We start from the raw sequence: 17,001 nt of genomic DNA, 5'->3' as shown, positions 1-17,001 counted from the left end.
TTAAAAAAAATCATAAAAATGCAAAATTAAAAAAAATAAATAATCATATACATACACACAAATACATATATACACATATACTATATATATATATATATATATATATATATATATATATATATATATATATATATATATATATAGCACATTCTAAACATCTCCATTTGTCTTCCACAGGAGAAAGAAAGTCACACGGCTTTGAGGTCACAAATGAGGAGTTAAAATCACCCATAAACCTCTGGATTCTCTTTTGCACTGAAAAACATTTGGTGCAGAATAATTTTTGTGTGTGTTCTGCCCTGAGTGTGTGTGTGTGTACCTGTGGTTGTTGTTCTGGTTGTTGTGTCATGTTGTCAATCTGCATTTCTCTCTCATCTATAACTTCTGCCTCCTGTGAGTCATGATGAAGCAGCGGCTGCTGTCCTCTCCTGCTCAGATGACCCGCCTGACACACACACACACACACACACACACTGACTTAGACACACATATACTGGGATCAAGTGTAGTTTTGTGAATGTAAATCTCACCAGTGTTTGTTGAGAGCGAGAGAGAGACTGTAGGATCTCATCAGTGATGTAATCAGAGAGACTTGATGCCATACTGAGCTTCACCTCACTGAAAACACACACACACACACACACTGTTTGGCTCTCAAAGGGACCCTCTGTGATCCAAAATTAAACAATAAAGATGCTGAAGATAATACGGTTTTCCAGTCAGGTCAAATTCTAATATTTGAAAATAAAAACAAATAAAACACTTACAAAAATAAATGCAAAATTAAAATACATAATAAAAAAAAGAATTGAACAATAACTAAAAATTTAATCATAAAAATGCAAAATCAAAATACATAATTTTAAAATAAAAATACAAAATAATAAATTAATAAAACATGCAAAATTAGTTAAAACATATAATGCAAGATTAAATACTTAAAGTTACAGTTTTTTTCGATTGCTAAACGTGGCTGACCTGATCTTATTGATGATGTCGAAGGCCGACTGCTCCAGCAGAGTGGAGGTGATGAAGGCTTTCGACACACTTGTCCTCCCCTCGCTGGCACGCAGAAGATCTTCACGCAAACGTGCCTGCTGCATGATGTGAGGACACACACTCTGAGCCGTATCCAGCATGGACACCAGCAAACCCTGAACACACACACGCACTTCTGAGTGCATTTCTCAGTCGGTCAGCATGATGGTGATGTGTGTGTGTGTGTGTGTGTGTACCTGCAGCTGTTGGTCTATGAGCATGCTGATCTCTCCTGCCACTGAACACAGTTTCTCCTGCACCTGCTGCACACACACACCTGCTGACCCATCAGTGCTGCACGCCACTTGCCCGCTCGAGCGCAGGTGATACAGACTGCGCAGCAGCTACAGACAGAGACACAAAACTAAGCTTACAGACAAAATAGTTACTATTATAGACCTACATTCCAATCTAAAACTGATGAAGGGCTGGTTCAACACAACCATAAGACCAACTGAACGTGAGCAGAGCTTGTCTGTGTACATTTGAGTACGTTTACAGCACGTTTTTGTTTGAGAATGTTCGAGTATGTTTAGAGTGTGTTTGTGAATATTCTAGTACATTTGGAGTGTGAGTATGTTTGGAGCTTGCTTTGTGTATGTTTGAGCATGTTAAGAGTGTGTTTAAGTAAGTTTTAGTATGATTGGAGTGTTTAAGTATGTTTGGAGCAAGTTTGAGCATGTTTGGGGGAGACTTGTGTATGTTTGAGTATCTTTAGAGTGTTTTTGAGCATGTCTGAGCATAGTTAGAATGTGTTTGAGCATGTCTGAGCATGTTTGTGTATTTATAAGCATGTTTGTGAAAATTTGAGTATGTATGAGTATGTTTAAAATGTGTTTGTGTACTGTATGTTTGAGCATATCTGAGTATGGTTAGAATGTGTTTGAGTATGTTTGGAGTGTTTGTTTATGTTTGAGTATCTCTGAGTATGGTTAGAATGCGTTTGTGTATGTTTGGAGCGTTTGTGTATGTTTGAGTATCTCTGAGTATGGTTAGAATGTGTTTAAGTATTTTTGGGGTGTTTGTTTATGTTTGAGTATCTCTGAGTATGGTTAGAATGTATTTGAGTATTTTTGGGGTGTTTGTTTATGTTTGAGTATGGTTAGAATGTGTTTGTGTATGTTTGAGCGTGTTTGAGTATGGTTTAGAATGTGTTTGTGTATGTTTGAGCGTGACTGAGTATGTTTAGAATGTGTTTGTGTATGTTTGAGCATGTCCGAGTATGGTTAGAATGTGTTTGTGTATGTTTGAGTGTGACTGAGTATGGTTAGAATGTGTTTAAGTATTTTTGGGGTGTTTGTTTATGTTTGAGTATCTCTGAGTATGGTTAGAATGTATTTGAGTATTTTTGGGGTGTTTGTTTATGTTTGAGTATGGTTAGAATGTGTTTGTGTATGTTTGAGCGTGACTGAGTATGTTTAGAATGTGTTTGTGTATGTTTGAGCATGTCCGAGTATGGTTAGAATGTGTTTGTGTATGTTTGAGTGTGACTGAGTATGTTTAGAATGTGTTTGTGTATGTTTGAGCGTGTCTGAGTATGGTTAGAACGTGTTTGTGTATGTTTGAGCATGACTGAGTATGGTTAGAATGTGTTTGAGTATGTCTGAGCATGTTTGTGTATTTATAAGCATGTTTGTGAAAATTTGAGTATGTATGAGTATGTTTAAAATGTGTTTGTGTACTGTATGTTTGAGCATATCTGAGTATGGTTAGAATGTGTTTGAGTATGTTTGGAGTGTTTGTTTATGTTTGAGTATCTCTGAGTATGGTTAGAATGCGTTTGTGTATGTTTGGAGCGTTTGTGTATGTTTGAGTATGGTTAGAATGTGTTTGTGTATGTTTGAGCGTGTTTGAGTATGGTTAGAATGTGTTTGTGTATGTTTGAGTGTGACTGAGTATGGTTAGAATGTGTTTAAGTATTTTTGGGGTGTTTGTTTATGTTTGAGTATCTCTGAGTATGGTTAGAATGTATTTGAGTATTTTTGGGGTGTTTGTTTATGTTTGAGTATGGTTAGAATGTGTTTGTGTATGTTTGAGCGTGACTGAGTATGTTTAGAATGTGTTTGTGTATGTTTGAGCATGTCCGAGTATGGTTAGAATGTGTTTGTGTATGTTTGAGTGTGACTGAGTATGTTTAGAATGTGTTTGTGTATGTTTGAGCGTGTCTGAGTATGGTTAGAACGTGTTTGTGTATGTTTGAGCATGACTGAGTATGGTTAGAATGTGTTTGAGTATGTTTGGGGTGTTTTTTTATGTTTTAGTATGGTTAGAATGTGTTTGTGTATGTTTGAGCATGACTGAGTATGGTTAGAACTTATTTGAGTGTGTTTGAGCATGTCTGAGTATATGTTTAGAATGTGTTTGAGTGTGTTTGAGCATGTCTGAGAATGTTTAGAATGTGTTTGTGTGTGTTTGAGCATATTTGAGTATGGTTAGAAAGTGTTTGTGTATGTTTGGAGCGTGTTGTGTATGTTTGAGTATGCCCGCTTGAGTGCAGGTGATACAGACTGTGCATCAACTACAGACAGAGACACAAACTATGCTTACAGACTTAATAGTTTCTACAGCTCTACATTTTACAATATAAAAACTTATAAAGGGCTGGTATGGTTAGAATGTGTTTAAGTATTTTTGGGGTGTTTGTTTATGTTTGAGTATCTCTGAGTATGGTTAGAATGTATTTGAGTATTTTTGGGGTGTTTGTTTATGTTTGAGTATGGTTAGAATGTGTTTGTGTATGTTTGAGCGTGTTTGAGTATGGTTAGAATGTGTTTGTGTATGTTTGAGCGTGACTGAGTATGTTTAGAATGTGTTTGTGTATGTTTGAGCATGTCCGAGTATGGTTAGAATGTGTTTGTGTATGTTTGAGTGTGACTGAGTATGGTTAGAATGTGTTTAAGTATTTTTGGGGTGTTTGTTTATGTTTGAGTATCTCTGAGTATGATTAGAATGTATTTGAGTATTTTTGGGGTGTTTTTTTATGTTTTAGTATGGTTAGAATGTGTTTGTGTATGTTTGAGCATGACTGAGTATGGTTAGAACTTATTTGAGTGTGTTTGAGCATGTCTGAGTATATGTTTAGAATGTGTTTGAGTGTGTTTGAGCATGTCTGAGAATGTTTAGAATGTGTTTGTGTGTGTTTGAGCATGTTTGAGTATGGTTAGAAAGTGTTTGTGTATGTTTGGAGCGTGTTGTGTATGTTTGAGTATGCCCGCTTGAGTGCAGGTGATACAGACTGTGCATCAACTACAGACAGAGACACAAAACTATGCTTACAGACTTAATAGTTTCTACAGCTCTACATTTTACAATATAAAAACTTATAAAGGGCTGGTTCAACAAAACCATGAGACAAACTGAATGTGAGAAGACCTCACGCTGAGGATGTCATCTGCCGGAAAAACAATTAATAGCTGAAACACATCCCGTTCATGTTTTTAATCTTCTTTCAGGGTTTGTGTAATAATATCAGGCCATCAGCCGTTATGGTGTGTGTGTGTCTCACTGTTGTGGAGTTCTTGGCATCCCTGATCAGGTTCTCGGTCATCTTCATGTCCTGCTGAACTCTTTCACTCGTGCTGAAGCGGAGAGAGTTCAGCTGATCTTGGACCTGCACACACACCTGCCCCATCACCTGCAAACACACACACACACACACACACACACTAATGAAGACACCACTGGCAGAGGCATATATCCCCATCAGCCAGCAGCTCTTCAGATATGATCAGTCACCTGTTGTGTAGTGCTGGTGACTAGGCCCTGCTGCAGTCTGAACGCCTGCTCCTGCAGATATCGCCTGCTCTCGTGGTTACGCAGCAGATACTGCTCCATCTGCACACACAAAACATCATGGGAGGCCCATCAAAGTAAAAAAGAGCTTCTGGGAGTTTGTGTATTTTTAGAGCATATTTAAGCATGTTTGGGCATGTCTGTACATGGTTGGAGAGTGTTTGTGTACATCTGAAAATGTTTAGAGCATGTTTGTGTAAGTTTAGAGCATGTTTGTGTATGTTAGAGTATGTTTAGAACATTTAAAGTATGTTTAAAACATGTTTGTATAAGTTTAGAGTGTGTTTGAAGCATGTTTGTGTATATGTGGGTATGTTAAGGGTGTGTTTGAGTATGTCTGAAATGTGTTTGTTTATGTTTGAGTTTATTAATAGTGTGTTTGTGTATGTAAGAGTATGTTTGGAGTGTGTTTGTGTATGTTTCAGTATATTTAAAACTCGTTTGAGTATGTATGGAGCATGTTTGTGTTTGCTTAGTTTGTTTGTGTATGTTCAGAGTGTTTCTGTTTATTTAGAGTGTGTTTGTGTATATTTGAGCATGTTTAGATTGCGTTTAAGTATGTTTAGACTGTGTTTTTTGTATGTTTGGAGAGAACATATTTTTGTATGTTTTGAACATGACTGTTTATGTTCATGTTGTGTTCAGACCTTCAGCAGGGCTTCTTCAGTTTTCTCAGAGTTGTTCTTCAGAGCTTGCGCCGCGTCTGTGATGGGAACCGGCATGAATCTGATGGTGTAATTCCTGAATAAGAAGAACGATAAACATGACTGAACCTGATGACCAGATACACTCAGAATCTGAAGCTAAAGAAGAGCTCAGACACACTTCTCCAGAGCAGAAGCCACATCCTGCAGGCCCTGAGCGCTGACACAGTTACGGTCCCAGATCACAGTCCTGAAATACACACACAATGAATGCTGTATATTTGTGTACATGAGTGTGTCTCAGATGATCCTGTGGTCAGTGTGTGCGGAACCTGAGTTTGGTGTTGATCTGCAAGGCTTTGGCCAGCATCTTCGCCCCAAAGTCGCCCATGCTGTTCCCGCTGATGTCCAGATGGGTCAGACTGCTGTTTCCTCCCAGCACATTCAGCACCATGGACAGATCCGCCTTCAGCCGAGAGTCCGCCAGAGACAGAGACGCCAGCGGCTACACACACACACAGTTAAACAATGTACCCAGAGTGCAGTATCTCAATTGTGACGGATCTACAGACTTACAGAATCCTCTTCCTGAATCATGTGGACCAGAGAGACCAGAACCTGCCCGAGATTTCTGCACAGAAACACACACACGTTCAGAATGTAAGATTTGTGGTTTAATCCTTTTATTCATCAGAAGTGACCTTTATAATGTTATAAAATGGTTCTATGTCATATAAATGCTGTTCTTTTGTACTTTCTATTCATCTGTGAATCCTGAAAAATAAAATCTATCACAGTTTCCACTGTGCAGCACGACTGTGTTCAACATTGATGATAATCAGAAATGTTTCTTGAGCAGTAAATCATCATATTATTCTGATTTCTGAAGATCATGTGACACTGAAGACTGGAGGAATGATGCTGAAAATACAGCGGAGCATCACAGAAATACATTACACTTTTAACACAGATTCACACAGAAAACAGATGTTTTTTTTAATCTTTTTAAAATAATATGTCACAACATCCATGTTTTTACCGTAATTTTGATAAAACTAAATGCAGACTTGGTGTGCAGAAGACACATTTTCCAAAAACATAGAAAAATAAAAGTGTCTGTTTGATGTATAAATGTAACTGTAAATGTATATTCTGCATCCTGTTCTCCTCTTTTGTTTTCTGAAGGTCACATGACCTCTAAACTGAATCAAATTCTCACTTGGTTTTGATGTTGCTGAAGTTCTTGCCAATAGACAAGTGTTTGATGGAGCGGTTCTTCCCGAGCCACACGAGCAGCGTGGACAGATCCGAGTCCAGTCCTGAGACACAAACACACAATCCTCCTGAATCAACACAACAGCTGATGACACCTCTCTGTGTGTGTGTGTGTGTGTATTAACCGTTGTCTGATATGTCCAGGCTGGTTATGTTCGGGATCTCAGCGATACAGCCTTCCAGAATCTGAGATCCTGCTGAGCGCAACTGAACACAAGGACAGTGTGTGAGGAACACACAACAGACACAAAGCAGAGCAGTCTCATGTCAGAACGACAGCAGAAGGTTCAGTAGAGTACCTCACAGCCGCTGATGTCCAGAGAAACATCTCGCAGGTTAGTGTTACAGGCCAGACCCAGGAGCAGTGCTCTGAAGACATCAAACATCAGAAGAACATCAAGAGAAGATCAGGAAAACAGCAGGAGAACATCAGGAGAACATCAGGAGAACATCAGGAGAACATCAAGAGAAGATCAGGAGAACATCAAGAGAAGATCAGGAGAACATCAGGAGAACATCAGGAGAAGATCAAGAGAAGATCAGGAGAACAACAAGAGAAGATCAGGAGAACATCAAGAGAAGATCAGGAGAAGATCAAGAGAAGATCAGGAGAACAACAAGAGAAGATCAGGAGAACAACAAGAGAAGATCAGGAGAACATCAAGAGAAGATCAGGAGAAGATCAAGAGAAGATCAGGAGAACATCAAGAGAAGATCAGGAGAACATCAAGAGAAGATCAGGAGAAGATCAAGAGAAGATCAGGAGAACATCAAGAGAAGATCAGGAGAACATCAAGAGAAGATCAGGAGAACAGCAAGCGAAGATCAGGAGAACATCAGGAGAACATCAGGAGAACAGCAAGAGAAGATCAGGAGAACATCAAGAGAAGATCAGGAGAACATCGGGAGAACATCAAGAGAAGATCAGGAGAACATCAAGAGAAGATCAGGAGAACATCAAGAGAAGATCAGGAGAACAGCAAGAGAAGATCAGGAGGACATCAAGAGAAGATCAGGAGAACATCAGGAGAACATCAAGAGAAGATCAGGAGAACAGCAAGAGAAGATCAGGAGAACATCAAGAGAAGATCAGGAGAACATCAAGAGAAGATCAGGAGAACAACAAGCGAAGATCAGGAGAACATCAGGAGAACATCAGGAGAACAGCAAGAGAAGATCAGGAGAACATCAAGAGAAGATCAGGAGAACAACAAGCGAAGATCAGGAGAACATCAGGAGAACATCAGGAGAACAGCAAGAGAAGATCAGGAGAACATCAGGAGAACAGCAAGAGAAGATCAGGAGAACATCAAGAGAAGATCAGGAGAACAACAAGCGAAGATCAGGAGAATATCAGGAGAACATCAGGAGAACAGCAAGAGAAGATCAGGAGAACATCAAGACAAGATCAGGAGAATATCAAGAGAACATCAGGAGAACATCAGGAAAACATCAAGAGAAGATCAGGAGAATATCAGCATCAGAGCAGCACATTAGCAGAACAGGACTAGAACATCTGCGTCACGTGAACAAGGTCTGGATGGACAGATGGAGACTCACTTGAGTCCTTCAGAAGGTAGTTTGGTTCCAGACAGACAGATGTTCTGTAGAGACAAAGTGCTGCTGAAGAACTGCTTGAAGGAGGACGGAAACTCCTTCCCTTTCCTGCAGCACAGAACACCAGACTATAAACATCTGGATCCAGCAGAGACCTCAACATCTGTGTGTGTGTGTGTGTGTGTGTGTGTTGTACTTGTAATTGAAGACACTTCTGGCTAGGTTGAGGACAGTCAGGTGTTTGAAGGAACCACGCAGCAGTGACGCACACACCTGAAGAACAGAGTTTACCTGTCAGCAGTCTGCAGTGTAACACACCTGATGTGTGTGATCGTGATGTGTGTGTGTGTGTGTCTAACCAGGTCGAGGGAACATTCACTGTTGGACAGGTCGAGTGTGTGCAGACAGTTGGACTGAGACAGGAAACTCCACAGGTGCTACAAACACACACACGAACACCAGTTCACACACTGATTCAGAGACAGCTGATACAGCACACTGTACCACAGGACTAGCTCTCGTTAAGAGTGTGTGTGTGTGTGTGTGTGTGTGTGAACATACAGGTATGTCGTCTCCTCTGAGGGTGTTTCCAGACAGGTTCAGGTGTGTGAGTGATGTGGAACTGAAACACTGAGCCAGAACATTAACACCTGAAACACACACACACACACACAGTATGAACACAGCACACACCAACTGCTTTCATTGTCATGAAAATACGACTCATAAATCAATTCTTCATATCGCATGCGTTCACCTTTAGCAGACAGTGAGGTCTTGGACAGATCCAGCTGTTTCAGTCCAGGTGTGAGTTTAGACAGTGCAGAGCTCAGAACCACAGCACCTGTCAGTCACACACACACACACACACAGAGATCCTGAGCAGAGGTAATGAGTGTTCCAGAAATGTTTGTATACCAATATAGAACAAGACTCAAAATAAAAATCTGGTGGTTTAACAATACTAAAACACTGATGCAGTCACTCAAAAAATAGCTATATGGTTTATTGCTTATTGAACTAGCTGAAATAAAATAAGCTACACACATATACATACACACACATATATATATATATATATGTACACACAAACACACACTGACACAATGGAAAAAGTATATTTTTCGGACAATTCTCTGTAAACCCTATTGTGTGAAAATCCAAGTAGATCAGCAGTTTCTGAAATACTCGTCTGTCACTACGGAGCACTGGCTGCTGTCAGACTCCTTGTGCTAACAAACATCTCCCTGGGTTATTACAATTAATGGCAAAAATAATGTTTGGAAATGTAAACTGATTTTTACCAGTGACACACTACAGCAAAACATAGAAATAACAGACTTAAAACCATTTTTGTTGGTGAAAATACTAGTGGCCTTAGACTTTTGCACAGTACTCTGTATATATATGATATATATGTGAAACTATGACAACTCAAGTGCATAATTTTCTCTCATAATGTTCATCTCCAATATGTGTGTGTGTGTGTGTGTGTGTGTGGTGTACCTTTGTCTTCGAGGCAGTTGTTGGCCAGACTGAGAGTGTGTAACACTGAGTTTGGATTCTGACTCAATGCAACAGCAAACTTCTGAGCAAAATCACTGAAACACACACAGTAAAATACAGTAAAACAGACTGTTGTGATAAAACAGGAAACATGCATGTGAATACACTGTGTGTGTGTGTGTGTTTGTGAGAGAGAGTACCTCTTGAGTCCAGTGTTGTCTAGTGTCAGTTCCTCTAGTTTTGTGGATCGAGACACAACTCTCAGTATCTGATCACACAGATCTGCACTCTAAACACACACACACACACACACACACAATGAGCAAGGAAGCACATCCTCCATCCGTTTCACATTCTCAAACACACTCAGTCACCAGTTTAAAGTCCTTGATGGAGAGCTTGATGAACCACTGGTTGAACTCCAGAGCAGCAGTGATGGCCAGCAGATCCCTGAACACAACACAAACACAGCATGAATGAACGCTCAATATACAGAGCTGGCCAAAATGAGCTGACAAAAGTGTCACCTGTTGTCCAGGTGTATGAAGTCCTGCAGGCAGAGCTCTCGAGTGTCCTGGGACAGGTAGATGGTGTCCACGTCCTTCAGAGACAAACACAGAGCTGTGAGACAGACACTGAGACACAGATGAGACCAGATGGACAGAATAGAGCTGTACTGACCCACTGCACCTCTTCTCTGTAGGGAACGTTCATCTGATCGCACACACACCAGTAGAGCCGTGAGAAACCACCTGCAGCGCCACACACACACACACACACACACGCACGCACACACACGCACGCACGCAAGCACACACAAAGAGAGAGATGGGTTCACGAGAGCTACAGACGTCTGTGAGTGTGTCAGAGAAATTGATTTTCATTGATTTTCTCAATGTGACAAAATACAGAGCCAAACGTGACAAAAAAGGAGCAGAAGTGACAAAATTATTATTGTAATTTAATTGAAATTATAATAATAATCAGAATCAGAGGCGGTTTATTACCAAGTATGTTGAGACACACAAGAAAGTTGACTTGATGACAGGAGAAAGTACAGACATAGTGAAGACATACATAGATGGTTGAACAAATAATTAAACATTAGGGATGGAATTTAACACTAATATAACCAGACAACCAGCTCTTTAACCTCCTGTCTGTAAGCAGACCCATCACCATCCTGAATGAGGCTGATAAGTGTGGTGTCATCTGCAAACTTCATGTGCTTGACAGAAGGATCTTTAGATGTGCAGTCGTTGGTGTAGAGGGAGAATAGCAGTGGTGAGAGAACAGATCCCTGAGGGGCACCAGTGCTGATGGTGATAGTCCTGGATGTGGGTTAGCACTAGCTGCTGTCTGTCTGTCAGGAAGCTGATGATCCACTCACAGATGGAGGTGGGCATGGAGAACAGTGTGAGTTTGTCTGAGAGAAGGTCAGGCATGATGGTACTAAAGGCCGAACTGAAGTCAACAAATAGGATCCTTGTGTAAATCCCAGGTCTGTGGTGCACCAGTCGCTCAAGTGACTTTATGACCACAGACGTGAGAGCGACAGGTCTGTAGTCGTTGAGTTCAGTGATCTTGGGCTTTTTGGGGACTGGAATGATGGTCTCTGATCTGCTTTGTTAGTCTGTTCCTGGCTTGGTTATTCAAGATTTTATCCCCACTTCTCTAAGCATCCTCTTTGATATAACAAAGCTGTTTGAGTTTCCCAGTAAACCATGGTTTAACACTATTAAATGATAAGAATGTCCTGGTTAGGAATGCACATATCCTCACAGAAACTGATATATGAGGTTACGGTCTCTGTGAGTTCATCCAGATCGGTGGTAGCAGCTTCAAAAACACTCCAATCAGTGAGGTCAAAACAAGATTGTAAATCCTGCTCTGCTTCATTAGTCCATCCTTTAACAGTCCTTAATACAGGTTTAGCCGATTTCAGTTTCTGTCTGTAGGTTGGTATAAGATGAACCAAACAGTGATCAGAGATCCTCAAAGCTGCTCGTGGAACAGAGTGATCTGCATCCTTTACTACTGTGTAGCAGTGATCCAAAATATTACTGTCTCTGGTGGGACACATAATGCATTGTTTGTATTTTGGCAGTTCAGGGGAGAGATTTGATTTGTTAAAACCTCCAAGAATTATTAAAAGAGAGTCTGGGTACCTTTGCTCCATTTCAGTTATTTGTTTGGCCAGCTGTTGCATTGTGGTGCTCACACATGTGTCCGGAGAGACGTACATATTCACGAGACTGGAAGAGGAAAACTCCCGCGGCAAGTAGAGAGGTTTAGAGTTCATGATGAGTGCCTCTAAGTCAGGACAGCATACCTTTTTCAGCAATGTTACATATGAACACTAACTTTCGTGCGTTTGAACAACACAGCTGTACTTCTGACTTAAATGTCCAACAAAACGTCAGAACAATCAAAAACTGGAAAAATATTGTTTGGGATGTGTTGCTTAATGTTAAGGAGTTAGTCTCTGGTAAAACGTATAGAAGAAGAATGACAAAACACAGTGTGTGTGTGTGTGTGTGTGTGTGTGTACCGCATGGTCCTGCTTCTGCTGGAGTGTGATTTTCCCAGAGTGTTTGTAGACTGGTGATTCTCTCCACCGGCTTTAACAAGAGCTTCTTTATAACCCTCCTGAAACACATACACACACATATGAAATAAACACACACATATGCGTGCATGGAGCTATAGGGGTGTGTGTGTCTGAGAGAGTCTTACAGCGGGTTGAGTCCTGGACAAATCTCCTGAATATTTGTTCCTATATGTGCAATAAAATCATCAACATCCTGATCAGACGTGAGTCTCAGAGAGAGCTGTCCTCTGTCATAGTCCACCAGCAACTACACACACACACACACACACACACACACACACACACACACACACACAGGTGTTAAAGCACTATTAGATCAGCAGGGGGTGGTAAACATTCATCACAACATTATAAGACATTATATGAATTCAGAAATCATACAACTAGTTCAGATTAATAAACGGTACAGAAGAACGTCATTTATTTGAAATATAATTTTTTTGTAATATTATGAATGTCTTTACTGTCAGTTTTCATAAATTTAATGCATCCGTGACAAATAAAATAAGTATTCTCTCTCTCTCTCTCTCTCTCTCTCTTTTATCTTACATACCACAATCTTTTTAAAGGGTAGTTTATCATTGTTTCTACAGAAATATTGTGCAGCACAACAATATTTGTTCATTGATACATTGATAATAATCAGAAATGTTTCTTGAGCAGTAAATCATCATATTATTCTGATTTCTGAAGATCATGTGACACTGAAGACTGGATGAATGATGCTGAAAATACAGAAATACATTACACTTTAACACAGATTCACACAGAAAACAGATGATTTACATTTCATTGCATTTCATTTTTTGGCTCTTTTTCATGTTTAATTTCTGTGTATGCAAGTATATTTGGCATTTAGGCTGATTCTTGTCAAATAAGTTTTTATTCATTTATCAAATAACCTTGTAATAGCTGCAGGATTAATTACATGCACATGTTGCAACAAACATAACAGATGCAACAATAATGCTGATTCTGATTGTTACTGTTGAAGTTCACCTGCTTCTGTTTGACGCTGCTGATGCTCTGAATGTCAAAGACACTGAAGGACTGATCTACCTGAAGGACAAACAAACACACAATAAAACTACAGATGACATGCTGAGAGACTACAGACAAACAAACACACACTCTCACACACAAATGACTGCTTCAGACTGAGGGAACACAGGCCTGAACACGTTTACAGATCCACAGAGAAGATCAAACACACACACACACACTCACACACTCACACACACACTCACTTTAGCAGGGACTCGTGCGCTCAGAAGAAACACTCGATGAGGAGCGAGAGCCTGTGAAGAGAACAGAGAAGATTTAGAGCGTGACAATAATGAAATAACAGCATGCCTTTAATATGGAAGCTGTGTGTTAAAACTAGCAGATAACTTACTTTACATCTCAGACTTTTTTCACACAATTGTGAGTTCATATCTTGCAATTGAAAATGATAAACCTGTAACTGCAAGCTCAAATCTGTCACAGAATAAAAAAATAAAAAAGGTACTTGGAACGTTTTATCTCACGATTCAGTTTTATTTTCTCAGATTGGAAAGTTTATATATTGCAACTATGTATATATTTACATCTAATGCATACTATACTACATTAAAATGGAATTTATATAAAACAGAATTGATTATGTAATGATAAACCCATCAATCATACCATGCTACACTCTTACATGACCTTATTATTAGATTGCATGTTCAGAAAGTGTTTATTTATCATCTAAGAAATAGTTATTTTGCATTTTAATCCAATTCTGAGTACATAGTTTTCTTTTTTGTCAGTCTGATGAATAATTACTAATGTGAAGTGTGTACTCTGGTTGTATACTATGCTAGTATCCTACTGTAGTGTGTACTATGAACAGCAGTGTAGTTAAACTAGACAAAGTCCATAGAATCTTATATTAATGTTGCAGTTTCGTCAATATTTACAGTTTATGAGGGAAACATATGATCTGATTAACAGATAAACAGATTATTTTAAGATTAGCTGCTTATCAGTAATAACAAAAATAATAAAATTATATTATATTATAATATACTATAATTATATTATACTGAATAAAAAAAAAACAAAAAAAAAAAAAACAAAGCTAATCTTTTAAAAGTAAAATATATTCACTGGTGTGCTTCCTTCAGCATTTTATGAAAACATGTAAATGCATGTAAATATGAATTAATGCTGTGATAATGTATTGCTGTAATCAGCAACAATTGCTTCACATTCATTAAGAGAACAATGACCATCACGACGGAGAACATACTGAGCTCAAGATTAGACAAACATCATGACTAAAGGCTGTGAGTTTCGTGCTAAATCTTGTGGAAGCTCCTGGAATGCATTTGTGTGTGTGTGTGTGTGTGTGTGTGTGTGTGTGTGTGTGAGTGTGAGTGTTCATGCCTACAGGAACAGAGCTCTGTCATGTCAGGACAGGAAAATGAGGGTAAGTATGTGTAAATACCACAGCTGAACTTTACAATGAGGAACTTCTCAAACACTCCCTGTAACTCACTGTATGAAGACAAAACCTCAGCACAAACACATGAGCCCAAGCCTTCCCCAATCTGACACAACCAGCACGCAGATATCACAAAAGTAAAGTCATCAAGATCATTAAAGAAATAATTCACCTAGAAATGAAAATGTGTTTGTTTCTTTATAGTAACAGATTTGGAGAAATGTAGCACTGCATCAGTGTCTCATCAGTGGATGCTCTGCAGTGAATGGGTGCCGTCAGAATGAGAGTCCAAACAGCTGATAAAGTGCATCTGCTGTTGTCTCTCACAGATTAGTTTAGATCTGTTTAAACGCTGCTTGATCTGTGCAGATTTCTCTCCTGATTCAGACCAGAACACTTTTTCACTGGAGGAAGTGTTATTATGGATTATAGACTCTATGTGTTTGAGTTAAAATCATCTTAATGCTGGATGTGTTTCAGGTTTTGTCTTCTCCAGATGTTCACTGATGGACTGGAGTGCTGTGGATTATTGTGATGTTTTTATCAGACTCTCATTCTGACGGCACCCATTCACTGCAGAGCATCCGTTGATGACACACTGATGCAGTGCTACATTTCTACAAACCTGATGAAGAAACAAACTCATCCTAGGGAGCGAGGATATTTTCAGGACATTGTCATGTTTGGCTGGACTATTGCTTTAATATTATATTCAGTGTTGTGACAGAAACACATTGTACTCACCAGGATTCTGTTCTCCAGTTTGTCACCTTTGACCTCCAGGTTCACTTTCTTAAGGACACACAGCTTCATCTGCTGCCCGACGGCATCCTGAACACTCTCTACACACACACACACACACACACACACACACAATCTTCTATTAATTCATATTCTCAGAATCCAACAGCTCTCATGATGAATTCAAAAGTGCTGCATCTATGACTCAAATCATAGGAATCAAAACTGATCAAATCACATGATCAGAAGGAAATATCACCAGTGTGCACGCTCGCTGAATTACTGTAAGTGCTTCTCCTAACCAGCAAATCAGAGTGAATCGGAACTTTTCTCAGTTTCTATATATATTAGACATTATATAAGAGATTTGATGTAGCATTTGGTTGATATAGACAATCATAGGCCCTTTGTTATTATTAGTTCCCCCTAATTTTCACTTCTTTTTTCACTTCTTTTTTTATTAACTGACATCGTTTTTGTCACAGTCATTTTTTTTTGCTTTATTGTTGCTTTTAAACCATTATATAACAAATTATATAGAAACAATTTTCTCTTAGAAATTGCTCGTTAATTTCACAGGCAAAATAAAGAAAGAAAAATGGCAAGTACTCTGAATTAAACATGAAATAAGAAAAATCGAAATAGTATTTTCTTGTCAAATGTACTCTCATAATCTACATAATATTTTTCTAATATTTTATTTACAACTTTGAAAATAATAGCATTTTATATAGTTGTATTTTGAAATATATAGCCTATTTAGCCTAAAATACATTTAATTTTTAATTATAACAAAAAACAACTACGTAATCGTAATCTAGAGAGTGAATTAATGGTGTGTAACTGTTTTAAATTGATTATGTATTGCATGTTGTAACTTTGATGTATATTTGTATATGCTACACAATCCTGGCTGGTACAGGACGCTCCTGTAAAACAGATTTTAATCTCAGTGAATCTTTTTCTGGTTAAATAAAGGTAATATATATCAGTCAGGTGAAGACGCGCTGTACGATGTGGGAGGAGTCTGAACTGGCCCCTCCCACAGATAACATACATTAACACTAATTGCCTAATAAATCGTCTCTTTAGTGAAGTTTTAAAAAGATGTGTTATGAGCACAAACACGAGTCTCACATGTGAACATGCTGATGGTGTGAGCATGAGAGACTGTTTCTTACCCAGGAGATCCTGAGGAATGTCCAAGTCTTCTGAGCTCATCTTCACTGTCGGACCTGATGGAGAACTCCAGGAGAATCCTCATGAGCTGTGCTTACACCTTCAACTAGTTCCAGAAGCACACGACTAGTTCCAGAAACACACGACTAGTTCCAGAAGCACACGACTAGTTCCAGAAACACACG

At 39.0% G+C, this 17,001-nt stretch overlaps 1 protein-coding gene across 1 annotated transcript in view; it reads right to left on the bottom strand.

Annotated features, from left to right (window-relative positions):
• Positions 1-17,001, bottom strand: part of LOC113119728 (F-actin-uncapping protein LRRC16A-like) — a 20,399-nt gene extending 3,398 nt beyond the window's left edge. Inside the window, exons 1-29 of the mRNA XM_026289353.1 lie at positions 16,819-17,001; positions 15,641-15,738; positions 13,671-13,721; positions 13,423-13,482; positions 12,549-12,670; positions 12,364-12,461; positions 10,494-10,564; positions 10,340-10,413; positions 10,187-10,262; positions 10,013-10,101; positions 9,813-9,907; positions 9,064-9,150; positions 8,868-8,956; positions 8,666-8,743; positions 8,503-8,579; positions 8,310-8,414; positions 7,049-7,118; positions 6,875-6,956; positions 6,694-6,793; positions 6,051-6,105; positions 5,807-5,979; positions 5,656-5,724; positions 5,478-5,571; positions 4,774-4,872; positions 4,544-4,672; positions 1,236-1,382; positions 979-1,154; positions 531-618; positions 320-445 (exon numbers count right to left, since the gene is read on the bottom strand). Coding sequence (XP_026145138.1) covers positions 320-445; positions 531-618; positions 979-1,154; positions 1,236-1,382; positions 4,544-4,672; positions 4,774-4,872; positions 5,478-5,571; positions 5,656-5,724; positions 5,807-5,979; positions 6,051-6,105; positions 6,694-6,793; positions 6,875-6,956; positions 7,049-7,118; positions 8,310-8,414; positions 8,503-8,579; positions 8,666-8,743; positions 8,868-8,956; positions 9,064-9,150; positions 9,813-9,907; positions 10,013-10,101; positions 10,187-10,262; positions 10,340-10,413; positions 10,494-10,564; positions 12,364-12,461; positions 12,549-12,670; positions 13,423-13,482; positions 13,671-13,721; positions 15,641-15,738; positions 16,819-16,858 — 2,718 coding nt within the window. The 5' untranslated portion in view covers positions 16,859-17,001. The remainder of the gene's footprint in view (positions 1-319; positions 446-530; positions 619-978; positions 1,155-1,235; positions 1,383-4,543; positions 4,673-4,773; positions 4,873-5,477; positions 5,572-5,655; positions 5,725-5,806; positions 5,980-6,050; positions 6,106-6,693; positions 6,794-6,874; positions 6,957-7,048; positions 7,119-8,309; positions 8,415-8,502; positions 8,580-8,665; positions 8,744-8,867; positions 8,957-9,063; positions 9,151-9,812; positions 9,908-10,012; positions 10,102-10,186; positions 10,263-10,339; positions 10,414-10,493; positions 10,565-12,363; positions 12,462-12,548; positions 12,671-13,422; positions 13,483-13,670; positions 13,722-15,640; positions 15,739-16,818) is intronic.

Source organism: Carassius auratus, chromosome 19, assembly GCF_003368295.1.
Source record: "Carassius auratus strain Wakin chromosome 19, ASM336829v1, whole genome shotgun sequence".
NCBI lineage: Eukaryota > Metazoa > Chordata > Actinopteri > Cypriniformes > Cyprinidae > Carassius > Carassius auratus.
The sequence above is the reverse complement of the archived record's forward strand: the minus strand, read 5'-3'. Positions and strand labels throughout refer to the sequence as shown.